This window comes from Malurus melanocephalus, unplaced genomic scaffold (genome assembly GCF_030028575.1).
Source record: "Malurus melanocephalus ecotype Western Australia unplaced genomic scaffold, MMel_1.1 scaffold_0, whole genome shotgun sequence".
NCBI classification, from domain to species: domain Eukaryota; kingdom Metazoa; phylum Chordata; class Aves; order Passeriformes; family Maluridae; genus Malurus; species Malurus melanocephalus.
The window spans coordinates 1,903,107-1,927,585 of record NW_026623232.1 but is presented as its reverse complement, the minus strand read 5'-3'; the positions used below and the strand labels follow the sequence as shown (position 1 = coordinate 1,927,585).

Below are 24,479 nucleotides of genomic sequence, written 5' to 3'. Positions count from 1 at the left end.
TACCAAATGATATGAAGCCACTGGAGGAGAAAAGCCTGAAGAAAAAGGACACATTACTTTTTTTTTTTTTAATCCGGATAACAGATTGTTGTTGGATAATATTAGGTAGTGCTATGAACAAACCATAATTTGGATAAATTAACCATAACCCATTATTTTTGTATAGATGTATTAAGAAAAAAAAAAAGGAGAGATAGAAACAGTTTTCCCGGCCTCTTGGCCTAGGAAGAAAAATCCTGGTTAACTAGTAGTAAGAAAAAGTATATAGTGTAAAAAAAAATACAGATCAGTGAGAATAAAACAACAAAAAGAATAGTTCCCTACCCATTACTTCCCACTGTGTGAACTTTTGACATATCAGCATACTCTTCTTTTCGCTTGCTACTACTGTTGTACTGCTCACTGTACAGTTTTAAGGACATCTGTTCAACAGCATCTCTTTGTGCTTCCAGATAGCATAGCTGAACCTCAGCCTAGAAAAAGAAAACAAAGAGGGGGRAAAAACAAAAGACAACATTAAAGAAATTCAGAAAGAATACATTTAAAACAAATACTTTTGGACTGCAACAGTTTTAACCAAATTGTTCACACCATTAATTTTCTCCTTGTATATGTGACTGAAAAAGGCTGAACCATTAAGTCAGAGAAAAAGTACAGTGTAATCTCAAATGCTAGAAATGAACTATTGAGGTTTCTATCAGAGAATGTGTTATACATTCCATGAGATGTATACCCAATCAAACGCTGCATAAAAATGTCTGGACATGAATAAAAAAGATATTAGAAACCAAGCACTGTGATAGAACAGGTAKATACATAAAATTATATTTCTTACAGGCTTCAAGATTGATGTTATTAGCACACTGTGTGTGCTTCATAATTAATGAAAGCCATATTGCTATAGGTATTTTTCCTTTAAATAGTAAGTCTAAACAAACCCAAGCAGATTGGCATTATTCACATTCTCCTTTCCTGTATCTGGCCCGGGCTGATTACTCAGCAACTTTAATTGCAAGGGAAAAGGCAATAAGTGAGATGTGCTGTTTTCCATCAGACTGTGCCTGTCCAGAAGAATGTCGAATAATATTTGGCATCATAACTTATTCAATAGACACTTTATTTATTGCAGCTGTGGTGATCAGTATGCTTCTGAGGCTCAGAGAACCAGATGACACAAGGATAAAATCTGCTGTTTGCCACACTTGCCCCTAGGAACATTAGAAAGAACAGAGCATAGAGTAAGTTCAAAAGCACTTTGGGGCTGATATGCCATTGTTTTCTTTTAATATACTTCATTGAAAGAAAAACGCATTACAAATTCTGATAATGCTTCAAAAACCGCTACTCCAGTGTAACTGCATACTTTTATTTCCATTAGGAGTGGAATGCCTGCTTAACTATTTGGTGCTATGATACGTAAATGCAAAAGGCATGGARGAAATTTTGGATAAGGACTCTCCTTTATTTTCTGCTGTGGGAAGCAGGGAAGTGAAGAGTTTATTTGTTTGCTGACAGTGCAGCAGAGTTACCAATCTACGGAACAACGTCATGAAGAGAAAGCAGTGAAAGGGTTAGAGAGAAGGGAAGTCTGCAAAATGTAGGAAAAAGGCAAGCAAGTGAAGGGAAACAGGCACTAAAGAATGTCGGTAAGAGAAAGTCTGAAGGAAAACTGGAATGTCTTTATAAGGTAGTGGTAATAACAGATTCGATAKTTGCTTAGGCCTTGCCTTGGTGCAATTTTTGCTGGAAAATAATGTAAGTGATTTGGAAATTCAATTTCCTTTTAAAATTTCTCATTCAAACCTTTATAGCTTTCTCTCTTAGTGGCTTCTTACAGTGAAATTAGTTATGTTTTTCAATAAATCCCAATATGTTTTTGAGAAATTTAAAAACAGACTAAAAAGCAAAACAAAACCCCAGAAAATACAGAAAATGCTAGCAATTTTCCAAGGATATAGAAGGTAACAATTCCAACAAACCCCCACAGGTCTTATACTGTGTATTTAAATATAGTTCAAGGATTTCATACATACTTTAAAACAGTGGAAAATTAAACCACAAAAGGTTACCAGTGAAGAAACATAAGCTAAACAGATGACTAACTAGCTGGGGCTGTCTAGTTAGAATAAAAGGTTAAGGTTTGAGAGAGCTATAAAACTAGTCCACTTTCTCAGAAACTATAATTAAAATTGCCATTTATATAACTCAGAAACAATGAAGGCAGCAAAGAAACAAACTGCATCACCTTCCTGTTCCCCTTCCAYCTCCAAGTACATTTTCCTCTGAGTTGATAAACAGTCCACATCCACAGTATAGCGGTTCCCGAACAAATTTCTTTTTTGGAAGGATTCTTCACCAGTAAGGATAGTCTTCCAGAAGGATATTTTKTATTGTCCACATAAGGCTGTGAATGTCTTCTTTTAATTTATTTTTACCACAAAGCAGTAATCCACTCATCATTTTTATTTTCATTATAGTTGACATGACACATTCAGTCTAAAGCCCTGTTGTCAGTGACCAGTAAATTTCTAAAACAATTAGGTCTGTCAATTAAAATTTGTGATTGTTTTAAGCATAGAGGGGAAATTTTGCGGAAAACTTGAAGCAACAAATTTCCCTGATTTTCAGGACAGGTTTGTAAATCAAGACAATTTCTGCTTTTTTAGCTATTGGATTTGGGTTGGGGTTAGGTAGAGGTTTTGGGGTTTTCTCAGCTGTCGTTGAAATTGTGTACATGACTTCCCTTCTCCCCTCCCACCCCAAGGCTTCAAATAGAGGGATTTCACTTGCAGCCTGAACTCTGGAATGTCACACATAATAATTAAAACTGAACCATGAACTATATGAACACAGGCTATTTCTCCAATAGCACCACTAAACCAATCATTTTGATACTTGTTTTCCTCTTGTATTTTCTAATTCCCCATCCTGAGATTTACTCTATATTTTAAAATTACAAATGTTGAAAATAAAGGCAGCAGCYTTTCACAGGTTGGTCATGCTCTGCTCACTTGCAAAAATATTTGTAAACAAACTTACAATGAATTTGGAAAATGGGAGAAGAAGGATGAAATAGAATAGTGGGGGAAAGAAAAAGCAGGATGTAAGAGGTAGGTAAATATATGGAGAGGGATAAATAAGAATCCACTATTCCTTCCTTGCAGCTATTGCTTGTACTAAGGATTATCAACTCCGTCAACATCATACCCTACAAAGCCTGAATACAACCCAGTTCTTGCACTTCAGAAATGTGATCCCTCTATAAATCAACTATTTTCGTTTTTAAACCCAATTTCTGTCTTCAGCAATGGTGAGCAATTACAGCAACTCAGACTCAGACAGGGTAGAGTTTCAGATGGATCTCACTGATTTCTTTTTTGTATGTATTCATCTATCTCACTGTTGTACTTTAGCATTTTTTTGTCTCTGTTATACTGATATCAACTGCAAATCCAAAGAGGCTTTGAAGACCTTGAGTAGGTATTGATCAGTTTAAGTCTCAAAAAACTACTGCAGAAGCTGAGCTAAAAGGTACAAGGCATGATATAGAAAAAGGTACACAGCACAGATATGTAATAAACCTATTGCAATTTATTTTCAACTTAAAGTCTTCAGTGGTAATGAAGGACTAGTTTTGCAGTATTCTGGGAGAATAAAGTAGCAATTCCAAATCAAATATAGAAAAACTACTTGATTTACCTTTTATCTTACATTGTGTGCATTTTCAGCCAGCMCTACATACACTTTTTTATTACATAACTCAAATTTAAGAATAATCTCCATAACAAACCTCTATGGACATGGATATTTAATAAATCCGTAGAAAGTCTACTGGATATGCATCATCCCAAATATAGATAATAGAAATTGGGGGGGAGGTAACCATTCATTTACTCCTAGTGCCCCAGCTTAGAACTGAAATTCAGTTCCTTTTTTTTTTTTTTTTTTTGAGGCTGTAGGACATCAGAATATGTGAAAAATTGAACACAGGGAAGAAAAGTGCCAAGGAATTATATTCAGCAGTGGTTTCACATTTCATGGTCCTCCTCTAAGTGACCATTTTTGCAGCAAAAAAGACAATAAAGATGCTGATGATCGCCTTGTTACACAGTTGTAGAGAATCTCTACAACTACTCTATCTCTACTAGGACAAAACAAGTTTAAAATATTCTGTTGTAAATTAAGGTGAGATATTTCCAATAATCAAATGACRAACTTCTCTCATTTTCCTGAGCCTGCAGGAACCAGTCTCTGAACAAGACTATGAAAAAACAATGGTTCGGGGAAAAACAGTGAAAAAAACCCTAGACTAGTGTTGAATATTGAGTTCTAGTGATTGATTAATAATGGTAAATAATTTCAAGGCTATTTTCTAAAGCTCATTTTCTAAAAACCAAGAACTTATAAATAAATCTAGGGAGCCTGGGGTGCAGAATCTGTTCCTTAAGACTGGCTTTGCATGACAACATAAAATGTCCTTTACTTTACAGATCGCTATATAACATGAAGGAGTAATCAGTGGCAATACAAATCAATGAAAATACATTGTATTTCTTGTTAGATCTACATGTTACAATGACCTTATTTTGAAGTGGAGAAAGACAAGACAAGGGATAATGACTGTTACTGTGGGACAAAGGAGATTGAGAGGTTATATTGTATACCTAGTGTCAAATGAGAGATTCAAAACTCACACCAGTGTAAGCTGGAGACATGAAATCAGAGCTAGTGTTTGTCTGTTGCAATTGTTTTTTTAATGCACTTATATAAATATCATTGATTTGGGGCTGAAGGGGAAGTATTATCAGACAGTGGCTCCCAAGGAGAGTAAGTAATTTGTAATGAACTATTTCTGTAGACAAATTATTCTGTATTTTAGCTATACAAATAATATATAATATGTTCAGTTGAATTTATATTATGAAAGTACCCTATCTTGCATTACTCTTTCTCTAAAGTTCTGTAGAAAAGCTATACTGCTGCCACACTATACATAGTGAGAATTATGTAAGAAATATAGATAGTTCAGTTCCTCCGTCATTATTTGAACTTAAATTGAATTGAATAAAAACAGATCCTAAAGTAAAGCAAAAAAATCCAGTTTATGTCAACAAGGAGGTGATCAGATGGTGCCATGAAGTATGTAGACTTAGAATACTCACCCACCGTTAAATTTTAAAGTAATGCAAACTCAGATGCCCCATTTTAAAAGGATGCACTTTCCAGCTTGCCACTCTGTATATCTGCAATTCGTGGAATTTTTTCACATTTAAAATTGAGAATAATTCCTTTCCAGAATTAAGCTGATCAGAGTAGCCTTTATGTGCTTAAATACTCAATCATTTTTTTGTTGTTTCCTATCGCARTGTTCTGACTACTTCTCCACATTATAAAGTTGTGGAGAAGGCTTTATTACGGAACACAAAAAGACACTGTTTCTGTCGCAGTGCAGCTACTGAATAAAATTATGTTGAGAAGTATATGACTCAAAATATCTTCCATGAAGATGTAGACTACAGAAAGAGTTCTTCAGCAGGTAAAACTTTGTGCAAAAGAACCACACAGACAGACTTGATCTTCCATCACACCATCCCTACACCCAGCCAACAGGTCTTGTATTGATGAAAACACCTAAGGTGGAAGGAATTCTTTCAACAAGTCACACCAGCATTTTAGAAGTCACTGTATAACAGATTCATAGGATCATTTTGGTTGGAAAGGCCTTTAAAGTTGTTTTTCCATCATTTGGCAGCATTAGGATTCTTGGACTTCAAGTGACTCCTTCTACCCTAAGTGTAGGCATTTGTTTTTCCCCCCTTATTCTGTATAATTAAAACAGGGACCTTGCTGCTATTGAATACTTTCCTAGTCTGTTACCCTTTCAGCTTTTGGCTTCCTTGACTCTTCATCTTGCACTCTCTTCAGGATTGAATTAGATTTTTTTAAAAAATCCTAAATCATGGAATATGTTTACTACAAGCTTGAGTATTGGAAAGTCCTATTACAAAGGACATGCTGTGTTTTGATCATGCAGGAAATTAACTCTGTTAATCAGGGCATGCTTGTTACCAGTTAAAATCTTAGCAAAGTGCTTCTATCATYATAAATCTCAGAAATGTTTTTATATCAAGAATAATGTTATCACTTGTTTTTCAGTGTACTAAAATAATCACAACAATGTGAAACTTACACACAGAATGAACAAAATTACAAGGCAAGGACATTCTTACGTATCAAGGTACTTAATCTCATGTAGAGTTTGAGTAATGACACAGTGAATTYTAGGTCCATCCACAGAAGCCATAAAACAAAATTTTAGATAGATAGGTCTGTGCTATAGCAAGCTGAACTTCAGGCAGTTCCCAGAGCCATCAGAAATAATGGGGGGAGGGATGGAGGGGAGGATAAAGTAAGAGTAATACCTTTTTGCAGGGTATCCCTTGGCTTTCAGAAATCCATGACCTGTGACTTCAGGACAGGAGATGGCAAATGCCATAAGCACAGTGGCCTCCACAGCATTGTCTGACCAAATCCATGGAGATGCTCTGATCATGCTGCTGATTTAAAATCTGCACCTCTTGTGTCTTTATTCCTGACTGTTCACCTGCCTTTCACTCTATTCAGTGTAACATTAAACAGAACACAAGAGCATGGTTCGCCCTGCACATCATACAGATGCGGTTTTGTACCCTGAAAAGTTCCCTAAATCACAAATATCAAAAAGTGCTGAAGAAGAGCATGAAAGAATTAACCCCTCCATAGGTTAATTAAGACTAAATAGTTCCTGACAATAGTATCCCAAAATTGCCAGKTGAAAAGGAGTTCTTGTAAGAATGGAAATTGAACAAAGGCCAGGATCCTTTTCTACTTTTTTTTATCTTGCAGGTCTGCATCTCCAGCCTGCAGAAAGAGAGTGACAGGCAGGATGCAAAAGAGTGTGTAATAATCAGGGGCCAGGTGGGGAGCAGGCTTGCTCTGACAGTGCAAAGGGCTGGAATGACAGAAGAGCGCTTTCCTAAAACCGTACAGAAGACACAAATTAACAAGGATGCAGATCCAGCCAAACCCATCAGAATAGTAGAATGTTGAAACTGCCACATGCCTTCCATCTCCCTTTAGGGACACCTCTTCATATGCCACCATAACTGTAAACCCAACAATCCTATTCTGACAAACCCAGAATTAGTCCTATTAAATTAGCAATTCATCAACACAACCTGGGTTTCTTCCCTGTCAGGAAGAGAAAAAAATTGTTATAGGAGGCCAGAACATAAATATGTTGTACATAAAGAAGCTTGAAAACCTTTCTGGGTCAGCCTTAAGACCCTCAAACTGTCAAGAATAGGAAAGACTAATCATGCACAGAAAGTCTTTCTTCAATGTGCTAAAATGATAATCTTTCTGAATTAAAACCTCCATTATTTGCACAGTTCTGATTGTTCCTACCATTTTCTGTGTTTGCACTTCTAGAGCAATGAAGTAGCTTAAAAAGAGATTGTTAAAGAGTCTGCCTATCATCCAATACACTGACACTTCTAAGAGTCATGCTYCTGTATAAGGCTTCCGTGCCAGATCACATGGACAAGCAATGCACCCAGTTTAGTAGATAGGGCTGGGTATTCAAAATGTCCACGGTTTTAAGGCTAAAGGTACCCAGGTTCCATATTTAGAAAAGTGCATTTGTGCAAGAGAAATTCCAGAGTGCTGGTGCACATTCCACCTCCCCCATCTCTGCAGCAGATTGACGTGTATATATCTACTTAAAAATAGTGAGGAAAAGCAGGTCTCTCAAAACCAATACTATAGGAAGACTATCCAAAATGCTCCAGGAAGTCGTGGCAGAGCTTATATACAAATGTTACAGCCTTTCCCTTGGAAGTTTTGCTCAGGGATCTACCTTGTGTATGTTTTGGAGAAACCTCTTTTCTCCCTGTTGTACAGGCTTACAGAGAAGTAAAAYCTGATGACTTATTTGTAGAAAATGGTTTCCAGGTTATCTGAATTTGATTTGTTGAAAAATTTCACTTGGAAGCAAAGAGAAGGTAATTGTTTACTTCTTTTAGTGCAAGATTCRTTGTATGAATCTGAAGTTATTTTGGTTATACACATTGAGTTAAAATTAATTTTAACATAATGTACTAGTAGTACACTAACAGCTTGATTTTTATTTCCTAGTAGCTACATTTTAAATTTCTATATGCTTGAAAAATATTTCATATTTATTAACATAATTACTACAAATACGTATGTGCTTAACAAGTAGTTCCAAAATTTCCTAGACATATCAACTCACAAAATTACAGAAGTTTTGAGCTAAAATCTTTTGATTCAATGTTTTGAGTCAAATATTTTGAGAGGTTCAATAGTGTCAAACATTTGGAAGTCAAAACTCCTACACTGTGTACCACAAAGACACTCATTGAATGATTATTTAACTMGTTCTAAAATTGAAGGAGCTTTTTTCCATGCCTTGATAGTCTATTTGATCTTATGTTACCCCTAGAGATGTGAATGTTTTCTTACCATGCACTTTTTTTCCTCCTACRGGGAGAAATTACAGGGTATTTTTATCAGCTTTTTAGATATTGAACTATTATTAGCATAAAATTGTGCAATATGAACACATGATTCTGTCTCCACTCTAAGATTAAGTAAGAATAGTCAGACTCTGAAGGGGGATAAAAATTAATGTCAATTAATTTATTTAATAATAGTAGAGAAATCCAGGCTAAGTATTTTTCCCAGTACATTACTTTTCCTATCCATATATATATACATATATATMTGGGATTGGAGRAAAATTAGTAGCAGAAAACTAAAACCAGAATTTTGAAATTTTTAAAAATATTATTAGCAAAAAAAAAATAGTAATTATTCTAGCAACAGAAAAACATATAGCTTAATATGTTGGTTTGTATAACTGCCTTGCTGTGTATAAAAAGCAGGCACAGGCTGCTGCTCCTTTGAGTTTATTTATGCTCCTCTGATGAGGAGCCTCTTGAAGCACCTGACACTTACTGAGGTAGAGAGAACCRTAAAAAGATAACTCTTTTAAACATAAAATATTTGTATTGCTAAGAGGTCAGCTTTGCCGCTGCTGACTTCATTGCAATTTGCATACTATTAAAGCATTACCCATAATGTTTGTAAAATTTAATTTTAAAGCTATGCTGTTAAAGATGTTTACTGAATTGTAAGCACCTAGGACATTGGGGAAATTTGTTAACATTATGATAGTCATAGTRTTCCTGCCTTACTTTGCTTCTTATTGAATCCCCTCACAAACACACTATTTTCTGTCATTTCATGACAATGAATCTCATTTTTGTGCAAGCTGAGAAACTTTAAAAAAATATGRTAATAGTACAGTAATGGAGATAACTTCCCCCTTTATTCTTAAGATATTTAAGTTTGTTAAAAATGTCACTAACTTATTTATTTACTGTTGCTGGGGGCTGAGATGAATTATACTCTATAGACTAGAGGTGATGGTTATGATTTTCTACTTCACTCTAATATCAGCTTTCTCATTAAATCTCACAGCTCGGTAATCACAGTCATCACATTTGTGTTTCAGTGCTGCATTCACACTCACATTCTCCTTCCCTGGATTTCCATCCTCCTTCCCTCACCCCCTCCCCCAGATCTTTATTTACTCCCTGGCAGAAACTGCAAAATTAAAGATGTATAATGTGCAGATACAATCTTTGCTTCCTTTTCCCTGCCAGACTAGCACTCTAAAATACACTTCTTTTGGAAGCACTGATATTAACTCGGTTACTGTAGTACATGAAGTACCATTTCCCTTTGAAGTACTATAAAAAAGTTGCCCTTAGATGATAATGGAAAGGATAGAGTAAAGCAGGAACAACAAGAATCACTTTACATACTAATAACAACAATTTAGTTATCAAAACAGTACTGAACAAGCATGCCTTTATATTATTCTTTAAAAAATTTAGCTTCCTAGGGTTCTAATAGTCTTTTCCTATGGTTCAGGAATGCACAGTAGCACTCAGCCCAGTGCCTGTATCCTTATTTCAAAGAGAATCATTCAAACCGACATCCACCCTGTCAAGAATCTTGACTTTGAGCTGCTAATGCAGAATAAAAATCAATATAAATTTTGATCATTTGATGAATATTTACTTCTTTCTTTCGAGCCTGGGGATTTAGAATTGAAAACTGCTGAATCAAGTCATTTTATTTTTTTTGTGTTTGTGCCAACACCAATTTACTACCCTCCTGAAAGTTCCTGAACAAGATGTCTCATGTGGCATATATGTTGGTTTTTCCTGTCAATCATAACTGTGTGCCAGTAGGGAACCATAAACATTTTCTTTTCATACTSTTAGTTCTCCAAAAAGGAATATTTTGATTTCTTTCCTGGAAAAAGGTAAAATTGTCTTATTTAGACATACTGTAAAATGCCTATGTCTATTTTTTCAGGACAGCTGCTGTGCCTAAATTGATACTATCTATTAAATATTTTCTTTTCAGTATGAGTTGCTTCATACAAAGAGCTTACAATCACTGCAAACAAAGCTTAGTAGAAAAAAAAAACCAGATAAAGATCTATATTGACATTATCACTTYCCCTATATATTTTCTGAAAAACTGCATGAAAATTCTGACCACTATAATGCAGACCAAATGTTTGTGAAGACGAAGATAGCAGGAGATAAATAAATTCCACAAGCAGGCAATTAAGATGTGACTCTAGTTTGCATTTCATCTCTAAAAGAAATGTACCTTCAATCTCAAAAGAAATGAGCTTATAAAAAAGTATATGTAAAGCTCCTATGTTTCCATAGTGACTGGGGTGGGGGTGAGAGAACAGGGAAAAGGAAAAACGATGCTTCTAAATTTGAAAAAGACCCAGATTAGTTTAACAAGAACTGTAAATGCAAGCAATTTTCGTCTTGAAAAACTTTTTTTTACATATGACTCAGTGGCAGACCGGCTTTATCTTGAGCAATTTTGTTGGTCTCTTATAAATTAAATAAAAGTGGCAGCAGCTGTCTTTCAGAAGGCTGATATAGGTTTGTATAGTCATATGATATTATGTAGACAGATGTTTTAAATAAAATAAAATATTTAGATTGCTAGATACCTTGCTAGATACAAAGGCAATTATAGGATGTCTTTGYTAAATTAAATTTCTCATTCTTTTGAGAAGAAAAAAAGGGAATTGTCCTGGAAACTGTAACAACAGGAAATGATTCTATATCTAAAACAGCTGGAGACTGTAACTAATATAAATTTACTTCAAAATAAAAATTCTGTCTGCCTCTAGAGACAAGCAGGAACATGCAGTAAAACCAGATGTGATAAAATTATTTTTAAAAAGTCTGTTTGTATATATATATAAATATTAAGATAAGATCCACTCATGTAGAGAGACTGTTCAAGGCTAAAACAAAGTAGCAGAACAATTAAAGTCCTCAAATGTAAGAAAAGAGTCATCTCTTTTCTAACAATAAAACATGTCCTTTTTTGATGAAAGTTGCCATTTCAGAAACATATCAGACACCTAACTTTGACAACGATTCTAATGTGATAACACTTTATGCTTTACCAAGACAAAATGCAATGGAAACCTTTTATCTCAGCACTTTTAGGCAGATTTTGATTCACATTATGTTACACGTATGAAAGTTCCAAAAATAACTTTAAAAATACAGCCAATATCCAATRTACTGTATTTTAGGTGAGTTTCCACAGTGTGTAAGGGAATTTTTCCAGAGCAAAGCCTGTACAACTGGGTCTTTGGACAGTCTATGTGAACCCTTCAAAAAATATAYGGCCCATTCTAGCCCATGACTGTCTACTGTGACTCAAACAACTTGCTCTTTCCATTTTTCTTGAAAACATCACAGTACAACAGATTGCATTCTGTGTACTTGTAAATTTACTCTTTGTCAAGGCCTCTGTTACAAGCTTGTCATGATTCCGGGCCCAASCTGCATAGCTGATTTGGTTAAAGCATCCAAGGTCTTAACTTATAAAGAGAACAATCCAGAAGGAGTATGAATGCCAAAATGTAGGAGTTTTACTGCTGTGCCTTTCAAATCACCATTGATAAAAATCTATCCAAATTTGCATGGCCACCTTCTTCCTTGTTCCCTAACAAAATGATGCTGTAGAATTATATGTTCAGGATGTTTCGTAAGCAATATTATTTTGTAATTTGAACAATTAAATTAACTTCTTTTTCTCTCATACTTAAGAAAAGCACTCCAGCTAAGTAAGACCAAACAAAGCATGCTCAAGATATTGGAAGTGCTGTATTACAGACCCTATATAGAAGTAAATGGTGTTAAAGATTCCTTTCAGAAGCTTCAGGTTGGATTGCTTTCATTTTTTTTTTCCAATAGCCTTAATTGGCTAAGTGCCTTTGGGCCAGCTAATACCCAGAGAGACCTAATCTCAGTAATCTTGTAAATACAATGATTTCAACAGATTTTCATCAAAGACATGACCATTACATAAGATTCTGCCTGTTTGGTGCTGCATTATTTCTCATTTAGAATGTAGTTAAAATTGCCATATTAATACAAGATTTATTATTGCAGTGTTCTGAGTTACTAAGCGTCCAACAAACAGGAGACATTTAGCTATTTTTGTTAAAGTTTAGAGAGACGTTTAAATGGATCTGAACAAACAATTTARTTTCAAATCAAAAGGAAACAGACTGAAAAATAGCAAAATCCCCCTTCTCAAGTTATAGATGTACAAAGATAATGTAAGTGTGTAACCAATATTAATGTGACTATACATGTAMAGCATTATTTTTTTTTCTTTTAAGTAACATTAGGGAGCATAACTGGGACGAAAATAACATATGGGATAATAATCATACCTGCTGCCTCTTTTTAGTTTAATACTTGACCCAAGAAGATGGGTCAGGTGTTAAACTAAAATGACTTTTCTGCAGCTAAAATAAGATGCATAGTGACTCAAGGAATCTGAAGTTCAATTACTACAAAAAAATGTGTCAAGAAAAAGCTTTAATGAAATGTTGCACATTTTCAGTAAACATAAACAAGGCAACAATTACATTCTTATATTATACTGTTAAAGAAGTTGAATATTACTACATGGGGATTCTAGAAATTCAGATTACAATAGACGGTAGTATGTTTCGAGAGATAAAAACAAGCATCAGTTCTAAGCCATCTAATGACCTTACAAAGTGGTGTGGGACACAGGCTCCTTAGAAGTGAAAATAGCAACAAAAATCATTACACACTGATTAATCTAGACCCAAGAGAGGTCATAAACTGATAAGTCAAGGGTCATTGAAATATTTTAAAATAAATATTTTAAATACAGTTTGGTAAAAAGATTTTATTACAATCTCACAAATTTCTTAAACAGATTGACTGATACTGTGAAGGTTTTTTTTTTTTTTTTTTTTTGTCATAGCATTAATTAAAATAGAGGATTTAAGCCTTGAGTGTTACAATGCAATATTGGAGGCTTTATTAATAGGCATTGGCAATCTATTATACAGAGAGTTAGGATCCATATAGTAGAATATTTGCCTACGAGTATTTTTAGCAGGAAAATACATAGGTACAGGTGAGAGATTATAGCCACACAAATAACCTTCTGCCCCAGGTCCTCTCTGCTGAGTATGGTTGAAAACTGACCTTATAGTAATCTGTTTCCACAGATGCCACATAGGAAGTATGCTTAGAGATACTTTGCATTACATGTACATACAAAATTTGGATCAGACCACAAAATCCTACATTTGTTCTTCAGTTGTGTGTCCAAAACAGAAAAAGTTAGTCTGCTTTTTTGGGGATTTTGGTTTCGTTGTAACTGAACCATCAATATTTCATTGGAGTACGCTCAGATTAAAAGTTCAAGTCTTGGAGCTATCAGAAATAATTATCCTAGAAAGTTGCATGGTAGCAGGACATTATGGTCTTATTTATGGAGCTTAGGTAGAATTTCCAATCAGCATGATTGCATCTATTTCTAGTGCTTTGTTAATCGCTTCCTGAAGCTGCTCATTAAAAGCTCCTATGTCAACACGTAATGCTGTGGTGGCTGAAACACAGATTGGGAATACAATCACATCTCATGGTTTGGYTGAGAAGTACCCTGCAACACTGTGCACTTTATCACAAATGCTGTTTTCCCATTTGATAAAATGCCTTACCATGTCATGGAACAGTGGTCATTTATTTCAAAGGAACAAGCTGAATCTTCACCATTAAATGCTGGATGTGAGCAAACATCACTCTATTTCTGTCTCTCTCAACAATGGAATTGCAGTGAGACCCAAGTACAGCAATTTAACATCTCTCTTACAGCAGCCACAGAAGTGATGACAGCCCTAGACAATAATCACTTGCCAATACCATAGTACTTACCTACCAACTGTGAAAGCTCTCACAGCCTTAGTCAATAATTGAACCGACCAATTCCACTGTGCTGCATGTGATTGGTGATATTATCCCTTTAAGTGTGTTATTTAAGTTTGCAATGCAGTTAATTGAAACCCTACTAGATGCAAATCAAAAGTTTCAGTCTTAATTGAGATATTTTGAAAATTGAACCCATTGCTTCAGGCAGGTGCTACATGAGATTCCATTAATATAGGTAATTAACATTAGCCTCTGCTTTAATTAACATGCACACTTTAATTAGTAAAGCATTAACCAACATTAAAAAATCTGATCTTCATGCATCACAAAAACTGCAGTTATGACTATGTTATTTTTTCCAAGACTGTAAATCATACAACATATCAATTCTTTTTTYTTAAATACATAAAGATATTTTAAAAAGAGAAATAGTCATAGAAAATATACATCTGTATTTTAACTGAACACTTAAAGTGGTGGAAAAGATTTCTTAAGAATATTTAAAATATGAAGAAAGCTCACATAATACTTCAAAACTTTTGCCTGAAATTCATAAATATGTATATTACATATGCATGTGTATGTAGTTATTTTATAAATTAAAATAATTCAGTTGTAATCAGAATCACTGGTCACTATTAATTCTATGTCAGAATGCAAGACAGTATTTTCCAGAGCTGGCATTTTGAAAACAAATGTCCTATCAACATTACTTGCCTTGTTTCCCATCATACTTGTTTTATCATACTATGACTTCATACATGTGTGCAAACATGAACTGAACATTCTCTTGAGTTTGCTCAAAGCCTAAASAACTTCTTCAAGAACTAGCCTGTTGCTCTGAAACTATGTTATAAAGCCCACTGCTAAGTGCCATCACCTCTGGGACATAAGTAACTGGAGAGCTGAAGTGACACCACTGASCTGGTTCCAGATCAGCCTTTCTGCACAGCAAGTCCCATTTGCAGCTGTACAAGCTCTGTAATCAAGGGAGCTTGCACCAGGAAGGGAGCAAGTGAAGTTACACTCATGCTTTCAAACCAAATACAGGAATTTTTCTTTGACACAGGCAAGCTTTTTTTTTACTCTGGGTTAAAGTTAAATATTATTTAGAAGTAGTATATTTCCAGACATATAAGGAATTCCATCCAAGTCCATGAAATTAAGTGGTGCAGAGCTCCACCTTAAAAACCCCTCTTTAAAATTTTAYGTCAGTATCCTTCAAAATACATTTCCAAACAAAGCAAAGATACCTCCAACTTCCTAATCCTTTCCTCCTGCTATGCATTTACCCATTTGATCTTGACAGCCTTGCTTTAAACATGGTAAGTTCCATTCCTGCAAACTCATTATTATCACTAAGATTTCTGATCCACTCCACTCACTTTATTTCCTGTGTTTTCTTTCTCAGTATATATAGGTGGCATATGTATTAATTTTTATTACATAATTCTCATAATAAGATGGTGGATGTGTTGGTTTGAATAGCAGTCAGCTTAAAACTAGATCTGGTTTTAGAATTTCTGYACATTCCGAGCCTCCATTGCATTTGGCAGTGAAAGGAATGGATGATGTTAAAGAACTATATACCCTCTTCATATTCCATCAAATATCTGAAGACCTCAAAAACRGTATGTACGTGTGCAGAGAAAAGATTGTGTCCTTTCTGAAGCTCCTTACAAGTTCCACATCAATGTCACGTAAGGGTTCTGTTTGTTTCTCTTTGTTAAATGGGAAAGAACTTTGTTAAAAGAAATATGAAAAAAAAAATAAAATGGAAAATATTCAATTAATCAATTTAAGTAGCTTTTTCTCCATGGAGTAAATCCTGCATTGTGTTTCATATTCATAGCACATATACATGCACATCTCAAATGTAAGGCTTTCCAGATACTGAACGTAAAATGATTCCTGGTCTGTCTGGTGCAATTTGCCAGATTTTGTGGGATTTTGCAGGACATGTTGTGGAATTTTGACAGTTCCTACTGAAAGAAAAAGAGCATTACAGCCAAAAGAATACTTTGCTGAGTGCTTTTCATGGCATGATCTTGAATTCACCATATTTTATAACCTGCAAAACCACACCTAAACCAAAAGCAACATAAATAGTGAAAAATCTGTCCTGATTTATATTTCAGCAATTCATAGTGATCAGGRAACTACTGGTTTTTGTAAAGCAATGTGATGATACTTTTAAAACAGTGTTTTTCACAATACAGAGTTCTTCTAGGTCTATACATATTCAGATTTACATGCAATGCTGAATAATCTATGCCTTTTTTTGTCTTATTTACCTGACTCAATTTAACTACATATTTTTCTCATGTGAAGTAACAGAGAAACAAGATTAAAATATGTAAAAACCATCCTTAAAAAATTCTAAGCTGCACCTTAAGAATCAAGGTAGATTTATACTGAGGCGGAGAACCCTCTGTGTATTGACCACACCATGCTCAAGGACAYACAGAAGCTTCTGCTCCTCTGTAGAATATTTCAGCTCTGCACAAGCCCAGCTCCTCTTCAGGCCCATCAGAAAATCATCATTATGTCGTCATTACAACCTAATGAAATAGCCTGTGTAGCTCTTTCACTGTTTCAGAGGAGTCCCCCCTATTGTCAGACAATGGGGACCACAGAAGGATACAAAGAGGTCTCTAAAGTGCTAAGGGTCRGAATCTTCTAACACCTCTTGCAAAATAGGATAAACCTAGAAAATGCAGGATTAGTTGCATTCTGTCAGTCAAYGGAAATTTTCTTATTATTATTYCAAGGAAGCAGAATATGCTCTCACAAATCATGTGACAAAAATAATATATATCTCATCTAATAATTTTAAAGACAGGGATTCTGGACAAGAATGCTCACATTTTTAAGAYAGGAAACAAATATCATTGCATAACTGATGGGACTGGTCATGACACGGGGTTGCAAACAAAGAAAAATTTGAAAGCCAATTCAGAGAAGTCAATAAACCTCACTTCTCTAAGAATAATATAGCCCACGTTTATCATGAGGTAAACAAGACAATATAATGTTCAGGTATTAACTTGGGCTGGAACTTGAAATGTCAGCCTTGCTTCTCCAATACAGCTGCAGGAAGGAAGGACTGGGGATACAAAATCTCTTTTCTTCACTATGTAAAGTGGATTTGACACTTCTGTACTCTCCCACTCCTTCTAACCCAAGTTAGTAATTTGTAGCTATAAGCCAGCCATGACGTAGACACAGACTCATCCAAACAGCAGGGTTATGTCTACCACAACCAACCATCCCCCTTTGGCTGTGTTGAGAGACATCCCTTAWTTTTTCTTGTATTTTACTGAGTCTAGCAGCTTGTCTGATAAAAGATATTAAACTTTGCCTTCCTTATCTATACTTCATACTTCTCACACATTAAACTTATGAATGATCTTGTACCCTGGAGCACAACTTTAAACACACCTGTAATTACTAAAAATTAAAAATGTGTRATATACAGCACCCAATGTCTTTTTGTTAAGAATCATTACTTTCCTTAGGCTATGAAAGTATATAACTGACATTCTCTATGAAGTGGAATGATAACTATTATTTTTGTTTCTTGATAAATGTGATTTACACTTACAAAAGTAACAATGGAAAAGAGAATTCAACTTTGAAGTTAGCTTATTTACCAATTTTTGGATCCTGTGTTTTGCTTCTCTGTGTTTAAAATGCAATCGTATAGATACTGGAACATCAGAAACAGTAACTCAGATAGACACTCTTTTTTTAAAGAGAGCAGTGTGATCATAATAATTCCAATTAATATCCATCTGAATTGTACATAACCCTTAATTACAGAAATTCAGCCCTAAACTGAAAATCGTACCACAAAGTAGAAGCAGTCCACTTAAATGTTGATTTTTTTCCCCCTTGTGTTGTCCCAGAATCCTGGAAAGAGTATTTCTTTCTCTGCTGGTCTTGCTGCTAGCCAATGCTGACATTCACTATTTGTGTCTCTGGCAGAACCTTTGTTCCCCACTTGATTTGCTGTCCRACTGAAACATTACCAGGAGCATGGGAAGTTTGTTGCTGTACTAAAAGAGAACACTTTCTGTTTCCGATTTCCTTCTTACCCATCTAATGAGAACATCATCCTTAAAAAGCCTCTGTAACAAATTTACATATTTTTCTTCCCTACATAATGTAAAAAAAAAACAGAAAATCACAGTATTTCTTGCTTACATTTATATTTACTGGCTATGTTTGTGTTTAGTTTGTGTAATTGCCAATAGTTTCCTGATAATCTTTAAGCACAGTATTCTAATTTAATTCAAGGCTAAGACCTGCAATAAGCCAAAATACCCCAGCATTCACCAACATTTCGCATCTCTTTAGACAAAAAAAAAWTGGAAAAGGAAGTCTAGAAACTTAGCAGAAACTGGAGAAAAATTAAAGATAGGTAAGTTTTGATCATGTAGTTCTTCTTGCCAATTGACATACATAATAGAAAATGGTAGAGAATAGGTTAAACAGTCTAAAAGGATTTTAACCTTAAATTTGACAGAAGCTAAATGGCTGTGACATTGGGTTCTTCTACTTTATTCCAGCTAGTAATCCACCTTCAAAGTTCCTGTCAGGTAAATGACCTTGTATTTCATTAACTGATAATTAAATGGATTTATTCCACTAACGGTTTTAATTAAAATGCTAGAAATATTGATTACCCCTCTCATCCTTATTCCCCCAGATGAAAAAAAGGTTTTAGGAATGTTTATTTAGAGAAGACAGAGAATTAAATTAGATTGAATCTCTATGAGACCTGAAGACTGGTTCTTTCATTTCTGCTGCTCAAGCAGAAAAAGGTTTCAATTTTTTGATGTTTGATTAATTATTTTGAAATCCATTTATGCTTACCTTGGTGTTTAATTAAAAATGTCATTTTTAGCATAATTTAATTGGCTATCTGTGGAAGACTAACTTCAAACTTATATTTAAAAAATGTTGTGTTTTTTTTTAATTTGGGGTAAAAGAAACTTTTTACTTATTTGCTTTTGCTGTAAAGGTATCATCTCATGAATGAAGAACTAAGAAGGGCTGAAGCTTAACTGGATTTACTACATTTGAATATGAGGAKACATATGCTTATGAGTAATGCAGCTTCATTTGGCTGTACACTTGAATCTATTACGAGCCATTTAGAAACCCTAATCTAACAAAGATGGAGTGAGTGCCTCCAAATAGTTTGGATTTATTGTTACTAACATTAACCAAACTCTCTGCAGTGTGTCCAGAAATGCTTTTAGTATGGGCTGGAATCCCTTCGCAAATTATTTAATATACAGTACATATTACTGGAAAAAAAAAGGATTCAGTTCAATTTATAATCAGCAAACAAATAACAGAAATTCTAATTTAAAATATTTTTTAAAAAAATTTATCTACTGTGCATGAGTATTTCACTGATTTCTTATCCAATAGTCTTACTACTGTAAAATTTGCTAYCTACATAAATCACTATTTCACTGAAGAACCCATTTTTTTTTTCTTAAGTTAGAAAGACATTAAAATCAAACTGGTTTGTATCATTTCAATACCAAATAAGGAGATGTTGTGGTCTTATGAAGACCACATTTTGTTACCCCTTGCTAGTTCCAAAATATATGATCTAGAATATTCTTTATGAATAGTGACAGTACTTTCCTTATAAAAACACAAACCAAATAGCTAAAGCCCTAATTCTGTAAAAYACATGCTTAACTTCAAGATATATCTGTCCAATTGGCGGGCAACAGTATCTTTTCCACAGTTACCTCTTCAAATCATGAACTAGCTTAAAGCTTTTGGTGACTCAAGACCTTCACATCTACTTGTTTTTCTTTTTGTGTCATGTTCATTGAATGCTACTTAAATACAGATTAAAAATCTAAGAAAAATTTCACTTTTATGGAAAGACCAATTGCAGTAGGTTATTCTATTTCAAGTCTGAAAAAAGAGGAAAGCTCTCCTCTACAGATATGATGCTGGACTCYCAGGCTTGTCAAAAACACATTAATGATCTGTTTCACATAGTCAATATAGATTATATTTCTCCCCTCTTTCCTCAAGTGTTTAATGAAGAAAAATTTCATAGCCTGATTCCAAGACCAATGAATCAATTAAAATATCCTTAATCAAAATATTTGTCTTGAGAACTCAATTTCTTTACAGTTATTTTAAAATGTCATGCAAGCCTGAAACATGGTTAGGTGACAGCAGCTTGTGTACAACCATGAGTCATTTAAGAATGGGATGGTTAGAGGTCTCTTCAATGATTAACTCTGTAAAAGTCATCCTTGGCTTTTAACAAACAACTGCAAAAAGCAAGTSACAAAACCCCCAAACCAGCTTGTGCATTTGTGAGCTGCAGAAGACCTAAGCTGAGGAGCTGAAAATGAATTGTGTGAGCATGACCATGATGATGTCCATCTGAAGTCAGTGGATGTTCTACTCCCCTGATGTGCTCAYTGTTACATTTTCAAAGCACTGCACATGGTTTTACTTGTGCAGTTTTCCATGACATCAGTGCAAGTCCAGTAGTCAGCACACCAAGTCAGACTCCACAAATGCACTAGCACAGAAACTTCCTATAGCACTATTTCCAAATTCATGGCAGCTATTCCAGTGATCACTTGTTTCTACATGGATAGGTTTGCCAGATGAGGCTGTTACTGCGTTTTGCTCTAGCTGTGAAATGGAATGGTGAAGTTGGACCTGCCAACTTCCACAGACCGTGTCTGTTCCAGCGAAAATAGCAAGGCTTGCAAATCTTTTGGTCAAGATTCTACCTCTTTGACATACCAAGTACTGTGGTACATTCCTGTCCCCTGTCAGAGAAAGTTGAAAGAACATCATCACAGCATTTTATTTCTGAATTACTCTTTTATTGTGTCCTTCATTTTCATTACTGTGAAAGTAAGGAAACAGAATATTGTGTTATTTTCATTTAACTTTCTGCTATTATTTGCTCAATATTTAACAGGATCATTTTGCCTTATTTGGTTACATTTTCTATTTTATTGTGCAAATGTATTAAATCACAGGAGAACTTTTGACCATGTGGTGCCTATAAATTAAAATTATCACAACGATGATCTATTGTTTGCTTTCCATGCCTACTTTCAAAGACGATTTCCAAGAAAAAATGAAAATAAAAAACATGTCACATAATATTAGTAACTCAGTTGTCCATAGACAAAAGAGGTTTGAAAACATGAACACATTGAAGATKTTCAGTATATCACTATTCAAAACTACAGAAATTACACAAGCAAATTTAAGAATAAGTGCTGCCTTTACTATTGGTACCTTTGGGAGCAACTGAATTTGTTTTCCAAGACGTGTGAGATAATTTTTAAAGAAGCACATGGCATAGGTTTTATAGCTTTTTTTTCCAAAACTTTGAGAATATAGCTAAGATGAATAACTTTATTTTTAACACTGAAATATGACACATTTTAACCTGTCTACATACAAAAGTAGTGCTGTTAACAACTGCAACTTTCTTCAAGTATGCTATGAATCACTGTATTCCTTTTCCCTTTTTTCATGCACCATTGCCACTATCTTACCTTCAGCGGTTTTGCTAGATTTCAATGAAGATGGAACCAGAGGGCACACATTAGAATTTTACATCAGTTCAAGAAGGGGAGAGAAGAAAGACATATGAAGCTAGAATGACATTCATTGAAGGTTCCCTAGGGAAGATAACACATGTTTTTGTCTTTCACCTGCTAGGCATGCTAAATCAGTGCAATGATAAGCTAATTTATGAAATATATTTCATTGAAACCTGGACATCTTTACTGTTGCTTGTTTGGATATTAGCTTTTCAGAAATAAAAGACAACTAATTTAAAAGATGTTAAAAGACTGGTTTTCTTAGGTAATGTTTACCATATATGTTCACTGGGGCTCTGGATTGCAGTGCATAAACATTTTGAAAGYAGTTAGGATGAAGTGAAAGCTAAAATTTACACTTACAGCTCCTACAAAAAAGGAGTAGCTTGCTTTCAAAACCAAAAGAGGATTCTACCTTATTTTTAAAAATATACTAAAATAGCACAGTAGCTGCAAGAAAGGCGACAGTGTGTCTTACCCAGCATCTCAGCCACCTTCCATAGCAGATGTGTAGCAATTCAACACTGAGTAGTTGGTTTACTATCAAGGCACTATAGGCTGTCTTTTGTTCTTCTTAGAGTCTGATGCACAAAAGCTGGCTCTTCAGGAGAGACCTTTAGGCTAYCTGTGTTCAGGGATTGCATGCTAGAAGATTTTAAGACCTTTTCATTTTAACTGTGGGAAAATGTATTTTACGGGTGTTAACGGAACATGATGCTAACATAAAATGCTTTACAATTTACTTCACCATCRAAAGGAACACTGGGAAATGTGATACTTCTGGTTTTGTTGAGGGCTTTTTTTTGGTGAACAAGAGCATCGCAATACTTTACAGTTCTTGCTGAATACACACTCACAAGGAATTTTGACATTCCATAATGCAAATGTAGAGATACACAATTCAAAATGCATGTACTAATATGGTTGAATTTTATAAAGTATTCGACCTGTCTTACAGATAATTGWGTTTAATTTTAACAGTTTCATGATCAGGCACAGATGTGAGCTTAATATCAAAAATGATTTAATGCTTACAACAATTATATCTTGTAATTTAGTCTATTTATAATTTTGGTGGTGCATTAACAATTTTTTTTTTAAATGCCTAAATAATCCAGGCCAAAATTTGAAAGAAAAAAATAGATTTTTAAATACTCAGCACATCTTATGGCTGTACTACTGGGACTTGAATATTTTCTTGTTCTGAAAAAAAGAGAAGCTTGRAGAAATTGGAACATCCAGGAGCTTAACCACCATTGGCAAATACAACTAGCTTCACTATGCCCAGAACTGAAGCCTGCACTAAAACCTTTGTCAGCCCTTCCACTTCAGTGTTTGTTGGTCCAATGGAGAGAGGAACTTCAGACTTGTAAGCAGCTTCAGCAAGGTCAATGAGGCAATATACATGCTCTAAGSTTTAGTGCATGTTTAAGTATTTCACTGAATTCATGCCACARTCTTTTTCTCAGCATTTATGCAAGAGGTAAGGGAAAATGTGTCAGTTAAAGTTACCTTTTCATTTATGGGGATGAATAAAATCTCTTTTGCTCAGTCAGGTTTCCCTGGGTGTTTCCATGCCTTTATTGATGTGCTTTTGACACTGCAACATTCTCTTTCTACTGATAATTAATTTCCAATCATTTAAGAGTTAGTTATGCCCAYGCTACACCAAGAAAGAGCATGATTTTCATCAAGTTTTATTTACTATTCTTCCATATTGATTTAATACCTTTAAAATGGTTGAAGCATTCAGCTCAAATTTTTACCACCTTAATTCTATTTCCTTTGTGAAAAGTTCCCAGAGCCTAAATGTCTGTAAGTGATGTCTTCAATTCCTGCAGTCTGCTGCACATTGACAGACCAACCCTTGTGGACTCCAGCACAGAAAACTCCACTGGAAGCAGTAGGTATCTGCTCAGGCATAAGTAGTTGCAAGATGAAGATTCTAGCAAACATTGAGAAGCTCAGAACTGTGTATGCATGTGTCCAAAATTCCCATTATTTTCTGGGTGACATCAGTGCCCAATTTGTACAGGTACTTCTTTAAAAAATGCTGAGAGATTTGAAGACACTTGCAATGTTTGAACACCAAAGTACCTGAGCTAATGTCTCTTTAAGTGACTGCAGCAATATGGTATTTTTTTAAGCCTGAAAAGAATGTGTTATTTGACAATCTGTGCTCCTCTTCTATGCTTGCTATCAACCTAAATATGTATCTGTAAACCCTTCTTTTAAGGAAACTGCCAGATTTTTTTCTTTGTTACATTATATCTCATTGTTTCATTACAATTCATTTTCCCAAAAAGTAATGTTAAAGGCACAGGCATTGCAGMATAGTTTAAGGATCATGAGATAGTAACTAGGAAGAAATAGAATTTTAGATATATATATAAATATGAAAAAAAAAAAAACCAAAACAGTGATAGTTGGATACTGAGATCTCTAGTAGCCTTTTGTAGAAATGTGATAAGACTTAATT

At 34.7% G+C, this 24,479-nt stretch overlaps 1 protein-coding gene across 1 annotated transcript in view; it reads right to left on the bottom strand.

The window, feature by feature from the left end:
* The window catches only part of AKAP6 (A-kinase anchoring protein 6), a 212,129-nt gene that overhangs the window by 83,812 nt on the left and 103,838 nt on the right, over positions 1-24,479 (bottom strand). The window contains exon 7 of the mRNA XM_057363796.1: positions 325-473. Within this exon, the coding sequence (XP_057219779.1) occupies positions 325-473 (149 nt within the window). The remainder of the gene's footprint in view (positions 1-324; positions 474-24,479) is intronic.